We start from the raw sequence: 27,098 nt of genomic DNA, 5'->3' as shown, positions 1-27,098 counted from the left end.
TACGGATCTCTCTGGAGGAGGTGGAAAGATACTACAGATTTTCACAGCGCTGCCACTGGCTGCGTGGTAGGTGTCAGATGTTTTCATACTGTTTTCTCTTATCCTTTCTTCCCCTATGTGTCACATGATAATTCTTCCCTTGACTTTCTGTCAAAATACTGTATTGGCCTGTTTCTGTGGGCAGTTTATCCCCGTATTACATTAACTTCAGTTTGGTTCTGTTATCTCAGCTTGACATCTTCCACCCTGTCCCTGACCCTGTTCTGTCTGATTTCCTCTGCCCCCTACCTTTGCTACCATTGAGTGGTGGGATTGGAAAATAGCACTTGGCGGTACAGTTTCAGAAATATCTGTTCCTTTGCCTTTTTAAATCTACTACACTCTGAAAATATAAGCTCTGTAAATGACAGAGGAATCAGATGCTTTGTGCTCATCCATGTACTTTGTGTTGCTGTTTTTTGGGATCTGGCGTTACCTATGTAACATTGTGATATTAATCAACAGCGATGCATTACTATACTCTGCTTTGGGGGGAGGATTCCAATTTTTTTAACATGCCTTTTGGACTAATTAATTTTTAAACTTCATCTGAACCCTCTCACCCCTTGTGCTTTCCTCATGATATTATACAGACTCACCTCTCACTGTTCAGCCCTGTTTAGTGATTTGCTTTATCTCTGTCACTCCTCTTCCATGACCATAAGCCCCTTATTTCCACTTGTTGCCCTCCCCCACTTCCCTCTTTGTGGGCTTCCAATGTTCTCTGCTCTTTTCTTTCCCCACCCATGACCTGTCCAACATTCAGAGTTCATTATATTTTTAGAATAATTTCACATTTCCTTTATGAGGGCAAGGAAGGACTGGGCAGAAACAAGTAGCTCTGGCTGAAGCAGCTATTTCTTAAATATTAACAATCTAATATTTAATATTAAATTGTTAATATTTAAGAAATATTAACAATCTAATGACCAGCTTCCTCTACAGTTGAAAGGTTTTTACTTTTTTATTTTTTTTGTGTGTGTTTTTGTCCTTTCTGGCCTGGTGAACCAGGATTTCAGGCTTCTGCTCTAGTCCTGTTTAATCTGTGTCAGCAGTGGCAGGCAGTCCAGGTGTGTGACTGTGACCCACTAACGTTTGACTCGTCACCCACAAACGTGAGCGTGAGTGGACACTAATCCCCATCGTTAAGCCTTTTAAAGAACATTAGCGCCTCAACCAGCAGGTGGTGTGTATGTGAGTTTGCGTTTACGTGTGTGTTTGTAGGGAGTGTTGGAATAATTTTATGTTCAGGGAGTCAGGCAGTGTATTTTCTCCTTAGCAGAATTACCTCTTCAGTAAGGAGCAGAAGAAGCACTGTAATTATGTTTGTATAATGGAGAATGAAAATGTAATTTGTCATTTTATTACAAGGTTAAAACAGCAAAGACTTTGGTATCTTCAAATTATCTATTATGTAATACATTACAGGCAAATGTGAGTAAAATAAACACCAAATGTAGTTTGAACCCTCATCATTGAGCTTCATAATTCTTATTTTCTTGCTGGGAGGATGTGGCCTGTGTCAATATACACAGAGTGAGTTTCATTTAGACCACCCCGGAGACAATAAAACATTAATAATAAACTCGGGTTTCTTCAGTATACTTTCCTGAACTCTCATTAGATTGTTGTGACATGATCGATTCTCATTGATGAGTGAACATATAAGGAAAAGAGATGGGAAAAGACACTTGAGTGGTTTCACTCTGTCCTTTTGTTAGAAATACAGTAGTATCTGATACTGGCTCTTTTTCTCCCTTCAGGTGGCCAGAGGGCCTTTTAAGGTTTGTATAATACTGTGAGAACCGTAAGTGGAAGTTTGGAAGGAAGTCCCCGAAATAATAGGAAGAAAGGGGGTGGGGAAGAAAAATATAGAGGAAATTTAGTGGATATTATTTTGTAGTATAGAACAGAAAGTGACCCCAACAAGTGACTGAAACTCAAGTCTGACATCATTCAGGAGGGGATTTTTCAGTAACAGAATAGCCTCTCTCTGGAAACAAAGTGTGACTCTCGCTGGTCTGGGTGGTGGTGGGGGGGTTGGGGGTTGAGGGGGTTTGATTTGATATGTGTGGGAGTTGCTGGGGGCAAGGTGTGGCCGGCTAAGTGAGGCAGGGTCAGAAAGTGGAAACTGATGGAGGTTTCTGTGTGAACTTGAGTCCTTAAGGAGCGCGTCAGTACCTGGGAGCGCTCTGTAGATGACTGGACAGTTGCAGCTTTGTGTCCAAACACCTCAGGCAGTGAGTGGCCACATGGCAACAGTGGTTACAAACATCACAGATATGGTCATTTATCTAGTCTCATTCCCACTTGCCTGGCTTCTGTTAAGGAGCCACTTTGGTGTGCACACCCTCGCTTCAGGTTAACCTCAAAGCAAAGAAGAAAAGGAAGCTGTGTCTCAGGTAACAACAGTAAATATCAGTCAGTTGTCCCTAATCAATATCTGTTAACTACACGTTATTGGAAATAGTATCCAGTCAATAGGCAAGATGGAAGACACGCAATACCCTATTCCCTTTCAGTATGATAAGGGTAGAAGGAACAAAACTGATTTGGCCTTAAAAAATGTATAACAAACTGGCACAGTCCATGATAGTGTGTGAAATCAATAATGTTTGTCCAGCAACAGAAAGGCTTTTAATTTATAGTAGATGAGCTAGTGCAGTTAGCTGTGTTTGTCTGTGTCTGGACATGGTAGATGAGCAGAAATGACGCATCAATCTCATTGGTCTCCTGCTGTCATAAGACGTAAAACCACCTGCTTCAGTGATCAGGAATTCCTAAAACGAAGTAGCCTATTGAATCCTAATGGTATTGGTTAAAGTTTGAGAACCAGTGTTGTTCTTGTCTTTTTATTTCTATGAGCTATAACAACAGACCATTTGATTTTCCCCAGCTGTTTTCTAACCAACATTTTTGCTTGGACCTGTCCAGACCCCTGTGATCAGGTTACAAGCGTTCAGTAAAACAGCAACAGTAAAATGCAAGAAACCACCAGATTCACACTACCCTTTTCATATTGGGTGGGTGGGTGAGTGGGTGGTTTATCTGACGGCATGGGCCACAAATACTGTTTTTGGCAAACGTTTCTCAAATGTGGGATATCAGAGCATCATTGAACACACAGCAACAAGGCGATTTTTCCAAAATATTCCCGCTTGCAGCTGCCGTGTCTTGTTCTGTAGCATTAAACATTCTTTTTAGTAGCTTGTTTTCTGATGACATCTGTGTCTTCCTATTCCAAAATGAATAAAATGTCATGTAGTTATCATATTATTTTGAAGGAAAACAACACAAAGGTGCTGAAATGTTCATGTGACAACAGTGATGCAAAATAAAGATTTTCACTGTACAGTTGTCAATGAGCTTGTGCAGTACACACATGACAAAAATCTCAAATCACAAAAAAACATGGTATGGTCCTTTAAGTCTCCTGACTGGGTTAAACCTTTGATTGATGTTGTTTTGACACATCAGTCATGGCACCAGCTGGTCTCAGAGGAAAATGGTTTAAAGGAGGCCAAACCTAGAAGACACATTTGAATGAGTCCTGTCCCCATGTGTGTGTTTGTGTGTGGGAGAGAGAGGGAGAGGAGATGAATGTCAATGTAGTAATACCTTAAGGCTAAGTCACCTGATAGGTCTCATTGCCAAACAGAAAGTATTGTCAGAGACAAAGACAGTTGTCTTAACGCACAGGAAGAAAGAGGGGAACATATGTAACACTGAGGGATATAATGTGATGTTCTGTAATTCCAATGAGCATGAAGCCAGACTAGGTGAATGAGTCTGGTGTCACCGCTGTTCCATGCATCACAGGACAGGTACAGTGCCTTACAGGGAAAGCTCTTGGGATAGACTGTGTATTCTTAAATGTCATATCAGTGTACTTTCTTATATCCTTGATTCTTTGAGACTGTGTATGGGTTTTTTGTTTTTTTGTTTTTTTTGGTCTGAGAGTCTCTTTGAGGTTACCATGCTAGTGCGGATAATATTCAGAAAAAAACAAAGGAAGGAAGAGTCTCTACTTGTTATCTTTTATTCTGTGTTATGTCTCTAAAAGTCCTTTTAGCCAGGAGCAAAAGTCCTTTGAATTAACATAATTATATCTCCTCACATTTTTCATGCTCCGCCTTCCTCAGCATGAGGGGAGCAGAAATGTCTGTGTAAGTAAAGGGACTGTTTCTAGCTGTAGTATAAACTTACGTACAAACGTAATTTAAAATTTTTGATGGATAATGATTATGAGCTTTACAAATAATGAAGTGGTATTTTGAAAGACATGAACTGCGCGGAATAACATTTCCAGCATTGCATGGTGACTCATCATGGACTACCTCAGAAAATGGAGCAAACAAAGTCAGCTTAAGACCAAAAGTCAATATTGCTCTTTCTGTTACTTTAACTTACCTGTCTATGTTTGTACTGTGACCACATTTACGTGATAATGTCTGTGACCGTGAGAAACACCCTTCCTGTAGTCTCCTGACTTTTCAATTTCCCAGTGATTTTCACACGTGTTTTCACAGCTGCAGCCTATTTTACCTGAAGTACAGCATCATAAAACAGTCTGTGTACAATAGAGAGGTTATCACATTTTTAACACAACACTATTTTTTGCATGCAGAAGACTGCAGCTCTATAACCCCGGGGGATCTTGGTAAGCAAGTAGTGCTTTTATACAGAAAATGGAAAAGTAATGAAGGGCCGTAGAGGCCAGTGCTTCATTTTTTTATGACTCCGAACTATGTCGGCTCTGACCTGAGATGTGGTCTCTTAGCGTTCATGGCACGGATGCCTACAGAGCCCCTTTTGACTGGAACTAAATATAAAATATGCAGGCACCTTAAAACATGGCCAGTAAGTGAGGAATTATTCAGATTTTAATCTTTACTGCTATTGTTGAACTGCTTTGATAAACGGCATCTTAGCACAAACGTTTCCTTGCCAAAATGCCCCAAGGTAAATTAGTTACCTTACAGCAGCTTCTCAGAGCAGTATTTGACCACAGTGCTTATTTTTGATCTTCCTCAGGCCTTTCGGTATGACATAAGTGAATCTTAAATTGAATTCAGCTTTTAAAATGTAAAATAATTGGATGTGTACCTTTAGCTTGTGCGAACAGAAGAGCGTGAGAGAGACACAAAGCAGTAGCATTGTAATCCAGTAACAATGAACTGTACGTTGCCAATTTTCCTGTATTGATCTGTTTTGGCTTTTGCTGTTTTGCTCTCAGTTTCAAGTTGAACTGTGGCCAGTTTTTGTTCAAAAGTTTCTTGAATGCAAATTGATGCATGTGCTGTATGTTGCATGGATGCTGTTTACGTTTAATGAATGATATTCATGAGACCTAACAGCTGTCAGACACAGATGTTTTTCAGTGTAACCTACATCTTTTCCACATTCACTTCATCGGAGTGAATAACGTCTAATTTGTGCTTTGGAAAAGGACTGTATTTTTTCTGCTTCCTGAGTGTATTACTGTAAAAACTTCCTGCATGTTTTGATATTGTAATGACATACAATACAATACAGTCTGTCAACTGGCCAAAAAAATCACTGGCTAGACTACTAATTCCCCACCGCCCCTCCTGCCCTATGGGTGTCTGCTGGCCAGCCACCAGTTCAGCCCTTGTATGACCGGAATCTCTGTTTCCGACTGTGGGAATGAATCTTAAATCTGATTAATTTAATCCTTATGAACGGAGTCCATGGGGGGTACGGAGCTGTGATCACCACAAACCTTAATGTATTGGATGCTGGCTGAATGCTACTGCCATAGCTATTTTTCTTGGAAAATGCATGTTTAAGTTTTATATCCGCCTGTATATAGTATGTCTGGCAAAGGACCACTTTATACATTGCCTGAAGAAGGTGGTTATGTGCAAATTATAAAATATAAATTATAAACATAGCAATTAAGAAAACTTGATAATTAAACAGACCAGAGACCTCAGGCTTCGGGCCAACCTGCACATCTTCACCTCTGATCTGTCACTTATATTTGCACTTCTTTCTTTTTTCCCCAGATGAAATTATGCAGCTGGACAGCAGTCCTCTCCGCGCTGCCGACATCACGCCTGACCTCAAGAAGCAGTTTGCCTTCCTTTCAGGTGATGCCCTCATGTCTTTCTCTGTTTCCATGTATAGGGACATGTCTTTTCAACTCATCTGGTGTCTGTTTATTTCTTCATTAACTAAACAGTTATCGTCTTTCTCATCTCTGAGCAATTGTTTATATATTAACTGTTCCACTTGATATTTGCATAGTTCCTGTCAGCTGGTGTCCCCTGGCAGTCATGTTTTGCTATTCAAATGTCACCTCCCTCCTTTTCCTCTTCAGTGGTTGACAGGTTTTGGTCCAGATACCTGCCGCTTTTTTGCTACTGTTACCTGATCATTCACTCCTTCTAAATGTCCAGGTCATGTTTTCATCCCTACACATGCCTCAGAATATTTCTGCTGCAGTGTGTGTGCGTGTGCGTGTGCGCGTGCGTGCGCGTGCGTGCGTGTGTGTGTGTGTGTGTGTGTCAGAGGTGACCTTGTGGCTATAGCAGAGTTGGGAACCATTTTACAGACAAAGATCTAAGCAGACGTTGAAACCATGACCATGCACTTGCTGTTGCTATAGCAATGAGAGAAGAAAAGCCAGACAGATTGATATTCCAGTCACATGAACTGACAGAGCAGCTGTTCCACACAAGGAGTGAGATAGTGTCCGTGCGTGTGTGTGTTTGTGTGTGCACGTGTAAGAGGTGAGATTGCCCTAAGAAAAACATTTTCTCAGTTGGCTTCTTAATAAAAGCCATGGAACACAACCGTCTGCCAGCGCTGGAGCATTTCGCAGAAGAGATTTTTGTATTAAGTGTTTTATTTATTTATTTATTTTTTGGTCTGTGCTCTTTACACTGGTTTGAAGTGGGTGAGGCTCAGTTGTAGAAAGGGGATGTCTCATATTTGGCATTAAAGTCTAATTGCACTTATGGGGTTGTTTATTTAGGTCTCCAGGCGACAAATCAAATCAGATCAAACCGTACCCACATTGTCCTTAGGAAGAAGATTTGCTGTATTTTTAATGAAGCTTCTTTCTGTTTAATGAAACTAAGAGCAGTTTCCAAATGTTGTGAAAATTTGTGGTAAGATGGGGGGAATAAGGGGTAAGATAATGAGATCATATCACTTTTTCAGTAGAAAACAGTTTATTTTTAATATTTAATTTTAAATCAGCTGTTGGTTGACACTTGAGGAGCCTGAGTCTTCCTTTTTTCCCACATACTGATTCACTTCATATTTTGTGTTTAATCTTTTTTTATTCTTCTCAGACATATATTACAAGGCTACTAAATGTGTACAACTTTTCATTAATAGCTGCCAGAGTGGTAGAAAAGGGAAAAATTGGGAAAAAAGTACTAGCTGCCTACAAACCAAGGGGAAACAAAGGGAAAAAAACGTGTATTAAGACTGTCAGTCACTGTAGTAATGAAGTTATACGGATCTAATGGAATCTATTAGTCAGCTACAGTGAAAAGTTAAATTTCTTAAGATAGATCTGCAGGGGACCCTTTTTCACAGAACCTTTCAATGAGCTTTTAAATTCCTGTATTTTGAGTGAAGCACTTCAGGCCACTGGCTTCTCCTTGCCTGTTTTTAGATGTAAGCATATGAGACTAAATTATTTGTTATGATGGACACTGAATTTTTTTTCTGCCCTGCCTCCACTCATCAGTCACAGAGCTTTAACATCAGTGCCCCCATGTGGCCACAGTTTCTTCTTACTCAGTGCTCTATTCTTTTATTTTTACTGTAGTATTTTGAAAGGCATTTTCTGGGTCAGATTGATTAACAAAGCTCTCAACATCTGCCCAGAAACCATGAAAGCTAGGATGTTGTCTTATATTTAAACTTAAATTTATTTTTATATAAAGTTTCAGTGTTCCTCTTTTTTATATATTTTTTATTTTCTAGGGGGTAGAGGAGATAATGGCAGCCCCATCATTGTGTTCCCAGAATTCCCAGCATTTGGAGAGATCACCGACAGAGAGTTCCACAACGTGCTCACCTACCTGACTAGTGTGCCCAGGTAAAGTCTCTCACTGCCTGATTGTCACACAAACGCACACACACAAATCTGAGATTGTTGCTGATATCCACACCTCCCTCTCTCACCTTTTGTATCACCTCAGATTTTTTCTCTACCTTATTTCCTGTCCTTCCTTGTTTAACAGCACTCGCTTTTTTTTTTTTTAACACCTTCCGCTCTCTTGGTGTCATCATCGGCTTGTCTCTGCCTCAATGATGCAGTCATGTGATAAAGTTGGAGAGTCGTTTCAAGTTTGAACCTGACCGAATGAGGCATTTCTGTGCGGAGCTTGGATTTTCTCTCATTTTCTTCTGCATTCCAAAGACAGGCATAGTGGTGAAGCAAAGACGGGTGAAGTGAATTGGAAATGGTTGGATGAAGGAGTGACAGTATGAAGTAAGGGAGACAGCAGACCTTAAAAATTGAAGATGCATTTGTATATGAAGTCTGCCAGTAGGTGGCAGTGGACACTTAATCATAACTTGACTTCTTAAAGATGTTGAATACTGAGGATTTGCTCAGTGGATGAGACAGCTAGTTCATTGCACTATGATATCTGTAAAAGCAGAAGAGGGTTGTGATTCCTTTATTAATAAGAGGGCCAATTCATAATCCAGGGTCTTTATCAGTCTTCTGCAGATTGTCTTTGTACACATGGGAAGACCAGAGGAGACAAGGGGGGAGGGGAAACAGTATAGACCACCATTTCCCCCATATATCCCCCCAGAACAGTCAACAGTCTTGTGCCCCCTTTTTTGCTGTTCATTTTTATTTTTTCTTTGATATTTTCCTCACAGTTAAGTCTTTCAGTTTCTTCATTTAGCCCTTCCTCCTTTCTGTCACATCCTTCCTTCATCTTGCCTGGAATGGCAAAGCAAGTAAAAATAGAAACCACAGTGATTCTGACTGTTTGAATCTGAATAATGCATACAGACAGCTGAGCAGAGCTGTGTTCTGAAGGAGGTGTGTGTGTGTGTGTGTGTGTGTGTGTGTGTGTGTGTGTGTGTGTGTGTGTGTGTGTGTGTGTGTGTGTGTGTGTGTGTGTGTGTGTGTGTGTGTGAGTGTGAGTGTGAGAACACCTGCTCACACTCATGTGTCTGTATTAAGGCATACAGTACAGTAAGTTTTTGTCTTTAAAGGCTTTTAAATAATATGTGAGTGGACTGTAAAAAATACTTATGAAATTATTCCTCCATATTTTTATTTCAATAAAAATAAATTCACCTCCTCTGAGGAGTGCAGAGGTTACCAGTCATCTGAAGGAAGGTCGTCCACAGAAGCTGTTGTGAATACAGGAACAGATGGCTGGAGCTACCTGAGGGGACCAACACCCCTGATGGGGCATACATAGTCCACAGCCAGGGGCAAATGTCTGTGTATCATAACCATGAACAGCTGCTGCTAGTTTGAAATGAATACCTTTGGATCAATATTAATTGCAGACATGATTTCTACATGTTAAATCTATCATTCCATCCATGTGTATGGTTTTTAACATAAATTAACTGTAAATATTATTTTTATTAAGGCTGAGGCAGACTGTTTGGATGTGTTAAATATTTAAATAATTTCTTGTCACATGATTTTCTGGTTCTTAATTCATTTATATCAGGCTTTTCTCCTAACAACACAGTAAATGATCTAAGAGCTGTGTCCTTGCACAGACCATGTTCCCATCTGAAACAGTTCTGCACTTTGAGAAGCTGTAGCTAAAAATGTTTGGTGCTTTTGCTTTATAAATAGTTTTCTTATTTCTTTTTCTCTCTCCTAAGCCCTGCATGCGTTCATTCACCCGTGGACCTAGTTTGATTGACTGGTTTTATGGTAAAAAGATGCAGTGAACACAGAGATTTGGCCTGAATTTTAATGCTTTCTTCTCCCATGGTTATTTAATCTATTTTTAGTTTTATATATCACTGACCTTATATTCACAGTCACTTTCGCTGCTCTGTTCAGTACTTCAGAAGGAGGGGAGGGTGTAGCAGGATGTGTATTGCTATGTCTGCATATGCATTCATGCAGCAAATTTCCCTCATCACTGCATTGCCATTAGGCAGAGCCTTTTCGCAGCTCAACTCACAGCTCACGGTGCTACTACACACTTTTACTTCAGCAGTCCAATTATTACCATGACACTCACACACATGCAGCCACAACATCACCAGGCAATTCTATTAATATTTAAATTAAGTAGTTTAAATGTGAGACCGTGTCTGTTTGCTATACAATATGATAATTATTCATAACATTGTATGATTTACCATAACCATTTATGTTTTTAGGAATCCAAAATCACCTTTGACTGCAAAACCAAAATTGGAAATTGTTCCTTAAAGTGTGTTTTGATACACTGTAAATACTGAATTGGTCCAAAGACTGAATCAAATGCTGAGCACTGTTTGTTTATAGGTGTCAGTGCACCTTTATCAGCATTTTGAAAACACCAGAGTAAATGTGGCTTAGATGAGGTTTAGCTCAAAATTTACACTCACTGTACCAACACAACTAAGAAAAAAAAACAGAAAACAAATGTATTATTTAAAAAATAGGTAGGACAGTTATCTGGCACGCAGTTTGGGTCATCGTGGTTTAGTAGCACCTGCAGAGGCGCATTTCGTCATGTTCTTCGGATGTTCCTTCTCTTTACCTGGGTTGCTGTGTGCTCACCCTAAACCACCCTCTCATCTCATCAGCTGTAAATGTCCTGAGGCAGAAAAGCTCTTGTCCCGCTCTCCCCCTCCTCCTCCTCTGCGGCTGAGATGTAAAGCAGTTTATGGTTCCAAAGCCCGAGAGGCTGTGAGAGCGTGTGTAGATGATTGTATGCGGGGCCGAGAAGTGGGGATGATGGAGGAAAAGAATAGGAAAAGATGAAAGGGGAGGGAAAGTGCAGGAAAAAAATAAGAGAAGAGCCGTTACGACTGTAAATGTTACAGTGAGAGAGAGTAAAGTAGAGAGGCCAACATGGATAAACATTCTGTATTTTCCTAATAACTGAAACCCTCATACTCACAGTGGCATTCTCTTTGAATCTGTCCCCATCCCACATATATGAAGATCTACTGATTGGCTACTAGAGCTGCTCGTCCCTTTGCAGCCATCTTGTGATTGGCTTGTGTCCCAGCATCTCCCGGTGTCTCATTGGATAGCTTACAAATGCCGCACAGGGTACGCTGAGGCTGGATGCTGTGATGGTCTGAGGAATTGGCTCCCTCCTCTTCAAACAACACAGCACGCTGGGATCTACACATCTCCTGTGTTTTCAATTCGACTTTTTTGTTACAAGGACTCCTCTTTTAACCCTGTTTGTGCAGTTAATAGCGGCAGAATGGCAACTTTGAAAGCAAATACTTGAAGATTACGGGGATATTTCTGCAAGATAGGTGCTGACAGTGCTAAGGTGCTCATGTGTCGCCTTAGGTGTATCATGTTTTCAGGTAAGCATGAGGGATTCTGCTGGTGAGCTGCACATGTGATTGTCATTGATTGTCGGCATACAGCCCTCCTCTCTTCTGGGACTAGAGAGAGCAGCAGGGGAATGAGGGGGTGCATGGCGAGAACAGGGAGCTGGAGGCTGATGGCCAAGAAATCTGGAGGTGCTTCACAGCCTCTCCTTTTATGGGAGACACCAGCTGTCCAAGAAGATAAAGAGCAGCATAACAAAACAGTGAGCTGTGAACAAGCACTTGGCCTCTTGACTGTACATTTTATGTTTTTTTTGTTTTTTCTTTTTTCCTCATTACACTTTTACACACTTACATTTTTTTGTGGGCTCCCTACTTTACGTAAGTTACATCAGCTTCTTTTAAACCTTTGACTTTTCTCTGTGGTTCTCCAAACTGCTGCACTGTGTGATTTTATTTATTTATTTATTTTTCTTTCAAAGAGTCAGAGTTTAGATAGTTTACATGATCTAATCTTACCATCCACTGTGGTGCTAAATCAAGTTCGGCTCACCCCCGAACTATTTCTGTGGGAAAATAGACCAGTGTGTAATTTGTGTTAAATGCACTGCCTCTCTGTGTGTTCCAGTTTGTCGTCGACAGGCGTGGGTTTCATCCTGGTCATTGATCGCCGGCAAGACAGATGGGCGGCTGTTAAGGGGACCCTGCTTCGTATTGCAGTAAGTTTGTCTTTGTGTCTGCAGATGTGACCGTGCACTTACTTTCTGCGTGCGTTGTCTGTGTTGCGAATGTCTTTGTGTCTGTGTGGGAGAGAAACGGCCCTTTAATCAGCTGTTGAGGTGAGAGGATCAGGGTTTGAGAGGCACTGGCCTTACACCCTCTCCCAAGGGTGGAATAGGAGGTTTTTAAGGCGACAGAGAGGTGCTGGAGCATCCCCATCTCTCTTTCACAGCTTCACCACTAATATCACCACCAGCCCCCTTGGGGGTTTATATGAGCCAAAATCATCCTTGAACTCTCTCCTATCACTGTCACAGCCTGTCATGTGTTTCCATAGCTACAGGGAAAAATAAACAGTCACATGCCAAAAAAGACAGAAGGAGATGGTGACTATTTTTGTTCACTCATTCATATAAATCCCTCTTTTCTTCTTCAAGTTGATTTAATTTTTAGAAAAAAAAAAAACGTTTTAAGCATTCTTTTAAAACAAAAGGCCTAAACTAAATTAGTTTAGATAAGGGTTAGGGTTAGATCACCCCATCATACAGGCCATCAACATATTATTTTGGTCTAAACAATAGACAGTTCACTAGCACCCTGTTTTTAACAGCTTTACTAGCTACACTTCATCTTATATTTCCCTTGTAGTGTATACATGTTTATTTTTCATGTCCATATACTGTCAACACTTGCATTTTTTAGAAATCTCATAGAAGATAAAAGTGTTTATGTAATTGAATATGTTAATGACATTAATCGCAGCAAAATAGTAGTCAACACAGAGGGCTACATGAACAGACGAAAGGTCTGAGAGGGACAATGAGAGATGAATATCACCACTCATGGTCTCCAGAGACATGGGAGACCCACTCACTCATTTCAAATTAAATCAAGCTTTATTAATCCCACAAGGGGGACTTTTACAGGCTGACAGGCTGGTAATAGGGGGCATTCAGTCATCCCTGCAGTAATGTCCTGTTTGGGGTGATTCAGCCAGGCTGCTAAATACATCATGATGAAACTAGACTCTCCAAACTGCTGCTGCTGTCTCTTTGTAGTGAGGACTAGTTTGGGAGCTTCATTAAATTGTATTAAAAGCACATTGTGATATATTTACTCAGCAAGGTTATTTAGTCAGTGTGTACACATATATGGATGTGGGGATCTGTGTGAGAGAGAATAAGCATTTCTGCTGTTGAATGATCTTCTTTGTCTTTTGTCTTTTTGTGTGTCTATGTATATGAGGACACTTGTGTATTCACATGCCTCTGTGGATGTGAGTTGGTGTGTTTCAAGGAGAGCTCCCCGTTGCTGTGCATGACTGATTTTGATCTGATGACAGACACAAAGCCTGTTTATAGACTGATCCTAATTAAGTCTACAGTGTCAGTCCCTAAAGCAGACCCTCCTCTCTTGTTATTTATCAGGCTCTTCCTTGAGGCTTTGTACATATGTGTGGGTGCATGTGTGTGTGCATAGACCATGACCATAACTTCCAGTGACCACAGATCCAAGCAGCATGGTTGAATGGTTAGAAGCTACAATATTTAAATGGCAAGAGATATTGTATAGTGCTGTTGTCAACAAAGCTCATGAAATGACCAAATCCATAATGAATTAGTCTGTGTCTCAGTACTTTCAAACTTCTCTACCCTGTCTATGGCTCTTAGCTCCAAGTACATTAACTCTCACTTAAGAAAAATCAGTGGTCATAAATATTTAGTTCTTTATCTTTAAATGCTAAATAATCCCACCGTGTTACACTTTGGCCTTGGTAGCACTACTTTAGATGTGTTTTGGTCTGTACTGGACTCAGTCATCACAACCGTGACAAATTATACATTGTTTGACAGCTCTAAGTCTCCTGCTTGATTCTGTCTGTGCAAAGCATAGCAGGATCCACATATCACTGCGACAGCTGTGGGCACACAGGAGAATAAGATATCTCAGGCTTTGGCTACACGGGAAAGACTTGTTAGTAAGATCAGGTAGGATTAGTTGTTAATTTGAGTCTTTTCTCTGGATTTATTAGTAAGAAGAATATAGAGTCTTGCCAGACTTTTCCTTTTAAGAGACCAGTTTTTGCTGTACCACATTATCAAAACCATTAACATTAAATACACTGAATAGCAGCTCTTTCCTTGCTGTGTGGTAACACCTACTGTTACCAGCTGTGAGTTCCACAGATTGTGGTTTTCATCTCTCCAGATGGTTTTCAACACTATTATTTTCCTCCTCTCCGGCAGGTCAGCGAGGACAAACACTGAATTGATTTATTAATCCCATTAACAGTACAGATCCTATGTATTCATTTTTATTTCTGCTTAGACCAGCATTCTTCAGCTCACTCGGGGAGGACGGCCAATCAGACGAACCATCCGTTTAGGTCATTAGCTAATTAAAGCTGCATTAATAATTGCATTGCTTCAGGAGAGGAGATAAGTGTCCACCCTCAACCTTCATCCATCTGCTTTCACAGCATTATTTAGTCTATCAGTGGGTGTCAATCATGACATTTTAATTGGCATTTTATTGGTTGTGTTGGCTGAGCTGAGTGGATGGTGGATACATAGCATGATGAATAAGTAGAGGATTAGTATGGATGTTCCAAATACATCTTTTAGAACAACAGTTTTAGCTTAGTGAGTCTTTGCTTTATGCTGACTGATGCTTGTTAGAAACAACAATTTTTCTTTTAATGTCAAGGCTATCGAATTTATATCACCCAAAATCACAAATCATGAATTTACCTCAATGGTTTTTGCAGATATAAAATGTTAACCCTGTGCGTCATTCTGTATTAACAAATGCATTGTGCTAATTTAAAGCTTAACAATACCAGCTGGGTAAATAAAAGACTGAATTCATGTGCCTACACACATGTATGAGTTGGTGCTGGTTCTTTCTACCTTCATTATCCATTCAAAAGCATCTTGGGGACATGAAGATTAATGTCCCTGCCAAAGGATAGCGTCCTCTACATCCCCCACACCTTCTCCGTTCTGTTGTATTCCCCACATTGCATGTACATGCGTGAATGTGTCTAAATGAGAGTTTTCACATGGGGAAACAAAGGGAGAGACAAAAGGAGGGAATAATACGTAGGAAGTGCTGGTTGTCAGCAAAAAAAATAAATAAATAAAAATGCGTCCAGTGATGTATAACTGACTCAGGTTGGAGGAGGATCCTGTCTGCTTTGTTACATAGATGACAGTCTCCGTCTACTCTCAAATTTTCAGGGCTCCTTCCCAGGGAACCTCCAGCTGGTTCTGGTTCTGAGGCCCACCACCCTCCTGCAGCGCACACTGTCCGACATCCTCTTTAAGTTCAACAAGGATGAGTTCAAGATGAAGGTGCCGGTGCGTGCAGTCACTCTCTCACTTGTGGGAACATTGTGTAGATATTACATGATGTTTTGATCTTATATATAAGATCAAAAACAGAAAAACATCATGAAGAAAAAAGATTTGAGAATTCTCATTGAACAAAAAATGCAGTTAATATATGGTGTCTATAATCAAATGACATGTAGGTGTTTCTGTCTCAGGTGATCATGCTGAGCTCTGTAACTGAGCTGCACTCCTACATCGACCGCACACAGCTGACCCAGGAGCTCGGGGGTACGCAGGAGTACTGCCATGAGAAGTGGATCTCTCACCGCACTGTATGTACACTGTACAACAGACACCACCTTACACTGAACAGTTATCATACATACAGTCATTACAAGAAGCTTTACAAATAAAATAAATTATTACATACAGTGAAATGAGTACATGTAAAAGGTGAGAAATACAAATAAGAATAAAGTAATCAGTCTCTGTTGTGTCTTGTATGCGTCAGGCTATTGAAGGCTTTGCGCTGATGGTAAAGAAGACGGCACAGACCCTGCAGTCATTTGGGACTGAACTGGCTGAAACTGAGCTCCCAAATGAAATCCAGGCCACAACCGTCCTGCTCAGCACACACACAGATAAGAAAGACAAAATGAAGGTAATGCCATCAATGAATTTATGTGTATATATGTATGTTTCTATATACAGTACACTAGTTATTTGTCTGGATTGTGGTTCCATCTGTCTGTGTCTATAGGAGGATCTGCTGGTGGCTCTGGGTCAGGGTGGCAGGCTGTTGGAGAGCATCAATGAGCCTGTAGTACGAGACCCTGACCACAACATGAACCAGGATGAACTGGAGAATCTAGCTACAGTGCAAAGGTTAGAACCATGAGAGCTGATAGAGCTGCGTGATGGCTACTGGAAACTGGAAAGATAACCATTATGGAAAATACAAACTCATGGAAATGATGTAGATCAACCATTACTCATCAGAATTATTTGGGTATATATATTTGGGTATATATATATATATAGAAAGATTTAGATAGTAAAAAGCTATTCAGTTTCTGAACAGTGATATAGTCATCAAATAGAAACTTGACAAAAAATAGTCATTGATCATTTTAACTGATTATCACTTAAACAATTTATCAAGCAGAAGTACCAAACATTTTAGTTACAGCTTCCTTCAATGTGAAGGGTTGTTTAAGACATCATTTTCAACTGTTGTCACAACATGAAGAGAAACTCATTAATAGGCTCTCAGTGGTGCATCTGAATTATCGATGTAACAAAAAGTAAAGCCAGGAGACGTCTGTTTTGATAATTGATGGCAGGTGATTTGTTCATGGCTGTCTTGTCTCCTCCCATCAGTATAGTCACAGTAATAGTTGCCAAGGCCATGTGCTCTGAGGTCAGTCAGTATTTTGAGCAACACTAAAGGCACTGATTCCCTTGTTAACAGGCATTAGCTCTATATAGCATTCACATACGCAAACACACATAAAAAATATCCAAATACCTCAGTCAGCGTCCCTGCTGCATTTTCTGCTCTATTCATGTTAACCCCACTGCTTTTTTGCTCTACTCAACTGCCTGTTTTTTTTACAGTCCATCTTCATCTCTGTTTCTTACTGTTCCCATCTGTTCCTCTGCTCCTCTGTCAGACTGCTGTCTCAGCTGGATGAGACAGAAAGGGCTTTCGATGAGTTCTGGGTGAGGCATCAGACCAAACTGGAGCAGTGTCTCCAACTGCGCCACTTTGAGCACAACTACAGAGAGGTGAGCTGGAGCCTGTTAGCTCAGGTGAAATCCTCCGTACCAGACCTCAGTCAACACTTTCCCTTTTTAAATCTGAAAACTGACTGTGGTGTTTCTGCTGCAGGTGAGGGCTCTGCTGGATCAGGTGTCTGAGAAACTTGCAACCTTCTCTGAGGTTGGGATCAGCCCAGCCCACGCTGACCATATCTTCTGTGAACTCACCACCTATGAGGAGAGAGTCTGTGTAAGTAATACCCAACCCCTCACAATCAAAGCTTTGTCTAACCATGGTGTGAATGGCTCAAGAATATCTTCAAAATGTGGGTTTTTCAAATTCTCAGTTCGGTTTGAGTCCTGTTATATACAGTCACAGTGTTCTGTTTCCCATCTAACCATATCACTCCAATAATGCTGACAGTGTGGTCGAGTTTTTGCCATCAGGAAAATTAGTAAGCATTTAGCTTGTAATACCACTTTACATTTTGTTTCAAATGATTGTGTTTGGAAAGATCCTATCTTACAGTAATACTGCACATATCATTGTAACTTCCTGAATAAGGTCTGATGGAGCACAGTTCCATTAACAACTAGAGAGCTCTTCCAAGGCTGCGCATTAATGAAAATTTTAAAAAACCCTTTAAATTTTTTCATCCAGATCTGAGTGGAAAAAATACACTTATCAAGCATGTTGATTGGCCGGTGGTGGCCAAATTATGTTTTTTGGAGAATACTACTAATTGTGCAAAAATGAGTTCATAACCACCAAGTTATGAGCAGTTGAATTGCTATATAGCACCTCTTTCAGCACAATATATATAGCACAAATGGCATGTAATGTACAGTTTATGTGTTCAAGTTTTGCTAAACAAAAAATGTTCATAATAGCACAGTGAATTCAAAATTCTGTTGGAGTTTATGTCCACAAAAATTCTCAAGCAAAATAAAAAGCCAGTTCCAGATTTCAGGCTCATCAAAATGTGTAGTCGATTTGGTTAAAACTGAAGGAAGTTTATGGGAAGACTGGTAGAAAATCTGCAAAAATATCATCCGTGGCAGAGATAATAAACGTCATCCCACACTGCTCCACAGGAGGTGCTGGACAGAGCCTTGACCTTGTCTCGTGAGGGTGATGAACTTATACAGAACTCGCACTATGCTGACGACTCCATTCAGCCCAAATGCAGTGAGCTTAGAGCAATCAGCGAGAATGTGAGCAGCAGCCTGAAGGCGAAGAAGGACCATCTCCTCAAAGCTCTGGAGCTGCATCACTGTTTGGAGAGGGTGAGAAGACAACACACACGGACACACTCCTAGTGTGGTTTCCTTGTCTTGTTTGTTGTTATTTTTTTCTGATTCTTCCTCCCCTTCTGTCCTTTTCAGGCTTCTAAATGGGTTGATGATGGTATATACCTGCTGGCGTCTCAGCCCGTAGACAAATGTCAGTCACATGAGGGGGCTGAGTTAGCACTGCAGGAGCTGGAGCGTTATCTGGATAACGCAGGCCAGAACCAGCTGACAGACCTGAGCACCATCTGGAGAGAATATGAGGCAGTGCTCAACCAGCAGTTCAAGGTAAGAGGGACCAACCAAAGAACCATGTGTTGCATTTTTAATCCTCATTCTGTCACTGTCATATAGATTTTAACAATTTGATGTAGTTATTGTAAATAGACCAAAGTCTGATAATTGTTCACATCTGCCTTAAGCATTAGTTTCATATTATTGTGGTTTAACTAATACAGTGAACACATGACTTCCTGTGTGCCAGGACCAAGTGGAGAGGATTTTCCAGAAGCAGACATCCATGCAGGAGATGTTTGACAAGAGGAGGGTCAGCCTGAAGAAGCTAGCAGCCAAACAAACCAGGCCGGTGCAGCCGGTAGCCCCCAGACCTGAGGCCTTCATCAAATCCCCTCTCAGCTCACCTGGTCAGTCTCCACACAGCCACACATGGACCATTTATTTTACTCTGTGCAGAGTCTTTCCAGCCCTTTTGTTTTCATAGAGGATTTTATGTTCTTTATTCTTTGCATGACCCCAATTCTACTGGTATTGTGAATTTAGAAATGTTGTTGTTCTTCTATTGATATGTTCTTCCCAGGTATTTCCAAATACAATACTTGAGATTTAACCACAAAATATATGGCATTCATTAACTTTGAATAGCTATTGACAAGCCTGTCTTGAATACTGTCATGAGTGTGGTGCTTCAAATGTTATGTTGGAAAGATGTTTTTAATAAGCTACAAATGACAACTGTTTCCACAGCTCACAAAGCACAGCAGGAGAAAAACTGTTCAGAGACTGACCCTGGAAACAACTGTGAGAAAGTGAGTGGGCTATTGTCATGATTCTGTTTGTGTCTGCACACTGTCGGTCCACTTGTTCTCTCAAGTTTGTATTGTCTGTCTCTTATCACAGTGGTCCTGTGTTGTTTTTTTCCCCAGGGAAACAGCCAACTGCAGAATGGAGACAGCAACAGCAGACATGCCTCTCTGACAGAGAAGGAGGAGAACCTGGCAGTGCTCAGGAGGTGGGGGGATCAGCCACTGCTGTTTCATCTGTAATCATATTACACAGCAGATGGACTGTATGAAAACAGTTATCTCATCATCTATAGTGCTGTGCATCTATCTTTTCAGAGTACATCAAATCCTTTATTTGATCTCCCTTTTTGCCTTTCTGTCTGTTTCACTCTTCTCATTCTGTCTGCAGGCACGTTATGAACGAGCTGCTGGAAACTGAGAGAGCCTATGTGGAGGAGCTGCTCTGTGTATTGCAGGTGTTTATTATTATTATATAGGATTCATATTCTGTCTTTTACCCCTGTTTCTAATTTCACATTTTGTTTTGGTGTGTTACAGGGATATGCCTCTGAGATGGATAATCCAGCAGTCTCTCACCTCATCCCTGCTCCTTTGCAGAACAAAAAGGAGGTTCTGTTTGGCAACATGCCTGAAATTTACCACTTCCACAAGAGGTGATTGAGCGCCATCTGGCTGTCATTGATGATACCTGCACTGTGACTTGACATTTCAAAGGACATTCAGATTCAGAGTCAGAGAACTTTATTTGTCCCCGGGGGAAATTTAAGGCACATTGAGCAGCATGAGGTGGAAAAGCGACATTTCAAACAAGACACACACACAAAAAAAAAAAAAAAAACACAATATATACAGGTATTTACAATAGCAGGGTATATATTTACATGTTATTGCAGAGGTAGTATGGTTAATAAATAGTAATAAATATCATCAAACATAATCAGCATTTTAATCAGTCATCTTTGTTGTCTTTTGTCTCACTCTCTGTTGTCCTGTCTCTTGATTTTGTTGTTTCCAGGACTTTTCTGAGGGAGCTGGAACAGTACACCGACTGCCCAGAGTTGGTTGGAAGGTGTTTTCTAGAGAGGGTGAGTGAGTTATGAGATTTTGAGTACAGAGATGTGAATCCAGTGGTGCAGATGAGGTTTCCTGAACACAAATCGTTTGCACTTCCCTCCTCAGATGACAGACCTGCAGATCTATGAGAAATATTGTCACAACAAGCCTCGCTCTGAAAGCCTCTGGAGGCAGTGCTCAGATTGCGCCTTCTTCCAGGTGAAGAGACTGTTAGATATTCTGGTTTTAGCTTAATGTTAATTTGTGTGTTCTATTTAACATAATTATTTTCTGTTTTGTTGCATCAGGAGTGTCAGAAAAAGCTGGAGCATAAACTGGGTTTAGATTCCTATCTGCTGAAGCCTGTTCAGAGGATTACCAAATATCAGCTGCTACTGAAGGTATGATACTCTCTGTTAGCAATAAGTCAGTTGGATTTTTTTTTTTTTTTTTTTGAGTAATTGCCATGAGCTGCTTGTTTTTGTGTTGCTAACTACAGGAAATGCTGAAGTACAGTAAGGGCTGTGAGGGGGCCGATGACCTGCAGGAGGCACTGACCTCCATCTTGGGCATCCTCAAGGCCGTCAATGACTCCATGCACCTCATCGCCATTACAGGATATGAGGTAAGACATTAAACAGGATCCAGGCTTATCAATCGCAGAACGGATGCTCGATATAGGTCACCAACAGAAAATGGAAGACAGAGACAAGCTGAGTGTAGCCTCTTAATAAAATATTGTGTAAAAGGCACACTGCTGATGAAGTGTGATGTCCTGGGATGTTTCATAAGATTAATTGAATGATTGTTTCTGTCATTTAAAGAAGGAAATGATCAATAAAGGAGGATACAAAAAGGGAGCAAGGAATACTGTTAGGGTAAAAAGGAAAGAGCAACACAAAATATAAAGTGGCCACAAATTGAATAAATACAAAGACTTCAATTAAAATGACAATATAAAAAAATAAGAATACAAAATAAAATTATATACAATAATAGGTTCCTGTTGGTTGTTCTGATGCACCAGTGAGAACTTGCTTTTCTTTGTCATACATAACTGTAAACTGAGGTTTAGAGACAAAACAAGACATCTGAAGACTTGTACTTGGAAGCAGCTTCCAAGTAAAGAGACAAATTACTATAATTAATCCTTTAGAACAGGGGTCCTCAACATTTTTCAGGCCAAGGACCCTGAAACTGATCCTAATCCCCCCTCCCGCTAATATGTTCAATTCATGTTAACGTTTTTTTAAAGGCATTTAAATTTGTGGGGAAAAATGGGGGAAAAAAAAGATTAAAAATAGATAAAAAATTGTCTATCAACCAAAAATTTCACGACCCCCCTGCAGTACCTCCGCGGACCACCTAGGGGTCACGGACACCTGTTGAAGACCTCTGTTTTAGAACATATACGATACATGGTCAATCAGTTTTTTCTCACAGCATCTTTCCCTTTCTTAGGGTAATCTGAGTGAGTTGGGAAAGCTGCTGATGCAAGGGTCATTCAGCGTGTGGACAGAACACAAGAAAGGTCATGCCAAGGTTAAGGATCTGGCCCGTTTCAAGCCCATGCAGCGACACCTCTTCCTCCATGAGAAAGCCCTGCTCTTCTGCAAGAGGAGGGAGGAGAATGGGGAAGGCTACGAGAAAGCTCCCTCATACAGCTTCAAACAGTCCCTGAATGTGAGCTCCTCCACAGTCGCAATGTTGTGAATTTTGTTGCATTTGTGTCTCCATACTGCCATCCATTTGTATTTAAAGAAAAAAAGAAAAAAAAAGTTTGCCATTTATACCTCACTATTGTTTTTTTTTTTGACAGATGAGTGCTGTGGGCATTACTGAGAATGCAAAGGGAGACAACAAGAAGTTTGAAATCTGGTGCAACTCTAGAGAAGAGGTTTATATTGTTCAGGTACATTGACTCATAAAAATTAATAATCTGGAGACATCCTTAATTTTTCTAATTGTAAACAAATCCCATGAAATACTAAATAAAGACAGGCCTTATCTTTTACATGCAATATACTGTATTGGAACAATACAAAGCATGCATTTGGCTGTCCATCTCCAAGTTACTGTAGTAGTGTTGCATAGCTTGCACTAAACCTTTTAATATTTAACTGTCCTATTTCAGGCACCGACGACTGAAGTAAAAACTACATGGGTAAATGAGATCAGGAAGGTTTTGACAACCCAGCTGGAAGCGTGCAGAGGTACAGAAAGATAAACCTCTCATTACAACACATTTTTATTTTAAATAAATGTTCACATAATTCCAGTTTCAGGTTATGGTCACACTAATATCTACATTTAACCAGAAACTGAAACATCTGAAACAACTGTAATGTTCATAAAAGTAAAATCGTTCCCATTCTCCCTCTGTGTTTCAGAAGCCAGACAGCAGAAGGCACCAGACCAGGTTTTCCAGTTCCCTCCTGTGTCCAGTGGAACAGTAAGTCTAAGGTGAGTGTCTGTTTGCCACTTCATTTATTCTCTCTAAACAATTTAGCAGACTGTTTGATTTGTGGTTGCTTTTTAAAACTGAACTGTGGATAATCAATGTTCCACTTCTGTTCACCCACAGTCCGTTCAAGACGGGTCAGAAGAGCTTTAAAAAGGGAGAGGAGAAGAAAGCTGAGCCCTGCAGCCCTGATGTCAACTCCTCTTCTTCACCAAAGCCCACAGGAAAAGGTGAGTAGAGAAACCAGGACAGATCCATTTAGATGGATGCAGTCGTTCTTCAACTTTTTTTCTGTTAACAAATCCACCTGTGGCATTTGTTGTGCATGTATAGTACAGGCTACACTTATTACTGCACCTTTGCTTCCCCTGCCCTGATGATTAACCCATGTCTTAACTTCTGTTGTCTTCACTGAAACATACAACTGCTTCCCTCTTTATTTATTTTCTCCCTTTGCACTTGCTTAACTTCCTCCCTTTCTTCCTTCCTTCCTTCCCTCTCTGTCCTTTATTCTTGTTTTTCCTCTGGGTCAGATGAGGCTGTGACAAGCCCTACCTCAGACAGAGCTGCTGTTGCTAAAAAGCGCTTTACTTTACAAGGCTTCAGTAACCTCAAAGCTCAGAAAGGTAACTGCAGGCAATTGTCTATTTCATATCCAACACATCTCATCATCTTCTGCATTTGTAAAATTAAAAAGTGCACTTGTAAATAGAGGATGGAGAATTTTGTTGAGTCATTTAATGAATAGAAACCATTGATATATACTGACTGGATTTTGTGAAATAGTCCACGATTTGTCACTTTTTACACATCAGTTTTTGTTCGATTTAAGCAAACTGGACATTTACATATTACCCAGAGATCTTTCAAGGTGCTGGCAGGTGTTTTTTGTTACCTTTAGACAGAGCCAGGCTTGTTGTTTCCTGCTGTTTCCAGTTTTTATGCTAAGCTAAGCCAACCAGCTGCTGATAGTAGCCTTATATTTACCAAACAAACATAAGAGTGCTTTTTGATCTTTTTATCTAACTGTATGCACAAAATGTGTCCATGAAGATCAAAACCAAGTAAAGAACTAATATATTTTAAGTTTGGTCAGTAGGTCAAATACTGCATGCTTCCCTCCACAGAGCCCTCAACTACTGATGATAAAAGTTTTACATTACCCATGACAGTCCTACCGTCACCAGGTATCACACAGCTCTAGGCCCCAGCTTTATTCAGTCTATCGGAATGTACTGTTCCTTTTGTTGTACAAAATGCAGTTCTTTCTTTGGGAATGCATTGCAACACTGAGCTGCACTGTGCAGTTGTTCTCCTTATTAGAATTAGTGTGCCTGTGTTCGTTTTTCCTCAGCCCCTCTAATTTAGCTGTAAGTTCACTGTGCATCTGTAGCAGAAAATGGCAGTTTCCCCTTTGACTTTATTATTATTATTATTAGTAGTAGTAGTAGTAGTACGACTAGTATTATTCCTCATCAAAATTAACCTTTTACTTGTCAGTGTTTGCTCATGGTTCCTTTCTTGCCTCGCCAACCATCTCTGTCCCTCCTTTTTCCTGCTTCATGGTAGGATCGCCCACGAGCCCTGATCACAAGACGAAACGCCAGAGTGACCCTACACCATTCGGCTTCAAAGGTAGTTAGTCTGTTCAGCAACAACTGCGGTAACAACCCTGTCTGGTTAGCTGTTTATCCGTGATGCTGGAGCACAGCCAAGGTCTCTAGCACAGATGAGTTTGATTGGCTGTAGCTTCTGCAGGATGAGTGACTGGCTGTGTTTCCGTTGCCTCCTGTCCCTCAGATGCAGGTCCTCCTCCCCTCCACCTGAGCAGGGCCAGGTGGTTCAGCACCTCTAATCTCTTACAGACAAAGTGGAGAGGTACACTGGCACGAGTCGGCTCACGCTGGCTGTGTGTTTGGTCCACGGTTTCACTACTGTAAACCCTTTATAGACCATCTCTCACTATTTTTTGCTTTGCCCATGTGACCTCTCCACGTTTCTTTCAGGCTTAGTGAGAATCATAGAAACTAGCGCACTGATATGGAGAAATGGTTGCCTGCCACTTCACTTCTTTGTTTCAGTTGTTTCAGAGTTTAACATATAGAGCTGCATGCCCGTCTCACCAGTCGTAGATTTTATGATAATAGCTGTGGGACTGGTTGTGTCATGCTGGGATTCCTGGGATTAGCTGTTCTACCTTCTCTGTGCAAAGGGCATATTGTGGTTCTCCCTTTCACTCTTTCTTTCACACTCGTAGATCTCTCACTGCAGGTCACTCACGTTTGTCAGCAGGTTAGGTTGATAGGTTGGCAGGTTGCTGTAACCTAAACACCTGTGTTTCCCTCTTCTCCTCAGGCTGGAACAAGGCTTCCCTGTCACTAGATGCCTCAGAGGAGCATGATGGCTATTCCAGTGCTGAAGATCCTCTTAACTCTGACCCAGAGGAAGACAGTGGCAAGAAGCTGGTGAGTCACTGTGTGTGTGACAAACATATCAGCCTGTCTGCGTATTAATCACACTATGGAGACAAAAGCCAAATTATGGGCAGTCTGCTCCTAATAGGGACAAAAAAAATGCTGATCCCCACAACATAAACTATGAATGTTTAGCTTTTTTTGCTTAATTCTAATGTGAGAGGGGACTTAGGTATGTATTGGTTGTAATTAAGGTTAAAGTAAGTTTCCAGGGAATAAATATAAGTCAATGAAATGTGCTCCTAAGTGACAAAGAAAAAAGAAGTCTGCATTTGTGTGTATCTTGTGCATAAGAGTATTTATTTCCTCTTTTCCCATACATAACCTTTACTATGTGCATTTTTTTTAACATTTCTGTGGATTTTAACATTTTGTCAGTTATGAGTCATAATTACTGTGTTTGTGAAAATCAACTATTTTGCCAACATTTCTCAATTACATGGGTAGATAATGGAATAGACAACATGTAATGTGTTACATATAAAATTATTCATTGCTAATTTTCCAGTTCCCAAAAAAAAAAAAGAATTTTCAGTTTACTTCTAGTTACAGCTGCATTTTTTATTTTTGGCCACTTGGTGGCAGCAGAACAAGCTGTTAAGGCAGCACTTAAATAGAGGGTTTCTCAGAATTTCTTCATTGGAGAAAACAGCTTCCTGCTGCCATCGGAAACATCATTTGATCCATTGTTAATATAAAAGTATTGATTAGTGCAGCTTTAAAGGTGACACATCACTCAGTCGTCTCAATCAGACGTCACTTGTTTGCCCACTCATAGCACAAAATCATCTTGCGTGCCGCTGTAACTCTTGATCTGACAAAGCTCCTGATTTTTCTAATTTCAGTGTGTGTCCTTGTCTGATTCTTATCTTGGCTATGAACAGAGTGCTGGAAAATATACGGTGATGGCCGACTATGAGAAGGGCAGTGCTCAAGAGCTCTCAGTGAAGAGTGGAGACAGGGTTCAGCTGGTCAAAGAGGAAGATGATGGACAGTGGTCAGAATACAATCTTACTGCCACCTATTATAAATAATAACAATTAAAGCAGCACTGCTATAATACTACCTTTGTGCATGTCTGTGTGGTCATGCAGGTTTGTACGTAACCTGAGCACTTCTAAGGAGGGCTGGATCGCTGCTGCTAATCTTATCACGCTGATTGGAAAATCCAAGTCTTGCCAGTCTCTCACCAGCTCAGGTATTCAAACAAAAGATTCCAAATAAAGCATATGAGACATTAACACATCATTGTTAAGCAGGTGTCCCACATCTAAACATTAATCTCCAACACCTGCGTCTTTCTAACAGAAGGCAGTGGCTCTGGAAACCTCAGCACATCGTCCAGCTGCAGTGAGACCTACGCAAGCTTCTCTGACATCAAACCCTGAAATCTTCAGCACTTCCTCCATCACCAAACTTCCCTCCTGAATGCTAGCATCGTGTG

The 27,098-nt window shown here is 40.7% G+C and overlaps 1 protein-coding gene across 1 annotated transcript; it reads left to right on the top strand.

Moving 5' to 3' along the window:
* mcf2lb (mcf.2 cell line derived transforming sequence-like b) lies at positions 1–27,098 on the top strand. Its single transcript, XM_041057840.1, has 32 exons — positions 1–66; positions 6,069–6,152; positions 8,005–8,119; positions 12,149–12,239; positions 15,480–15,599; positions 15,788–15,904; positions 16,084–16,233; positions 16,333–16,457; positions 17,246–17,360; positions 17,464–17,583; positions 18,429–18,620; positions 18,720–18,911; positions 19,108–19,267; positions 19,608–19,669; positions 19,787–19,872; positions 20,055–20,121; positions 20,204–20,319; positions 20,682–20,751; positions 20,846–20,938; positions 21,028–21,120; positions 21,219–21,344; positions 22,181–22,402; positions 22,539–22,631; positions 22,854–22,932; positions 23,110–23,182; positions 23,304–23,410; positions 24,750–24,815; positions 24,981–25,058; positions 25,536–25,645; positions 26,539–26,651; positions 26,749–26,852; positions 26,963–27,098. Exons 2-32 carry the CDS (start codon positions 6,077–6,079, stop codon positions 27,040–27,042), a joined length of 3,411 nt encoding a protein of 1,136 aa, XP_040913774.1. The 5' UTR covers positions 1–66; positions 6,069–6,076; the 3' UTR covers positions 27,043–27,098.

The sequence above is a fragment of the Toxotes jaculatrix genome, chromosome 15 (assembly GCF_017976425.1).
Source record: "Toxotes jaculatrix isolate fToxJac2 chromosome 15, fToxJac2.pri, whole genome shotgun sequence".
Lineage (NCBI taxonomy): Eukaryota > Metazoa > Chordata > Actinopteri > Toxotidae > Toxotes > Toxotes jaculatrix.
This window is presented reverse-complemented; position numbering and strand designations above follow the sequence as displayed.

Bases quoted from the DNA above. Each gene is read 5' to 3' on its own strand.
- mcf2lb (XM_041057840.1), top strand. From the start codon at position 6,077: ATGCAGCTGGACAGCAGTCCTCTCCGCGCTGCCGACATCACGCCTGAC. The intron at 18,621-18,719 runs GTGAGAAGACAA...TGTCCTTTTCAG, and splicing joins TGCATCACTGTTTGGAGAGG to GCTTCTAAATGGGTTGATGA. The intron at 24,816-24,980 runs GTAGTTAGTCTG...CCTGTCCCTCAG, and splicing joins TACACCATTCGGCTTCAAAG to ATGCAGGTCCTCCTCCCCTC.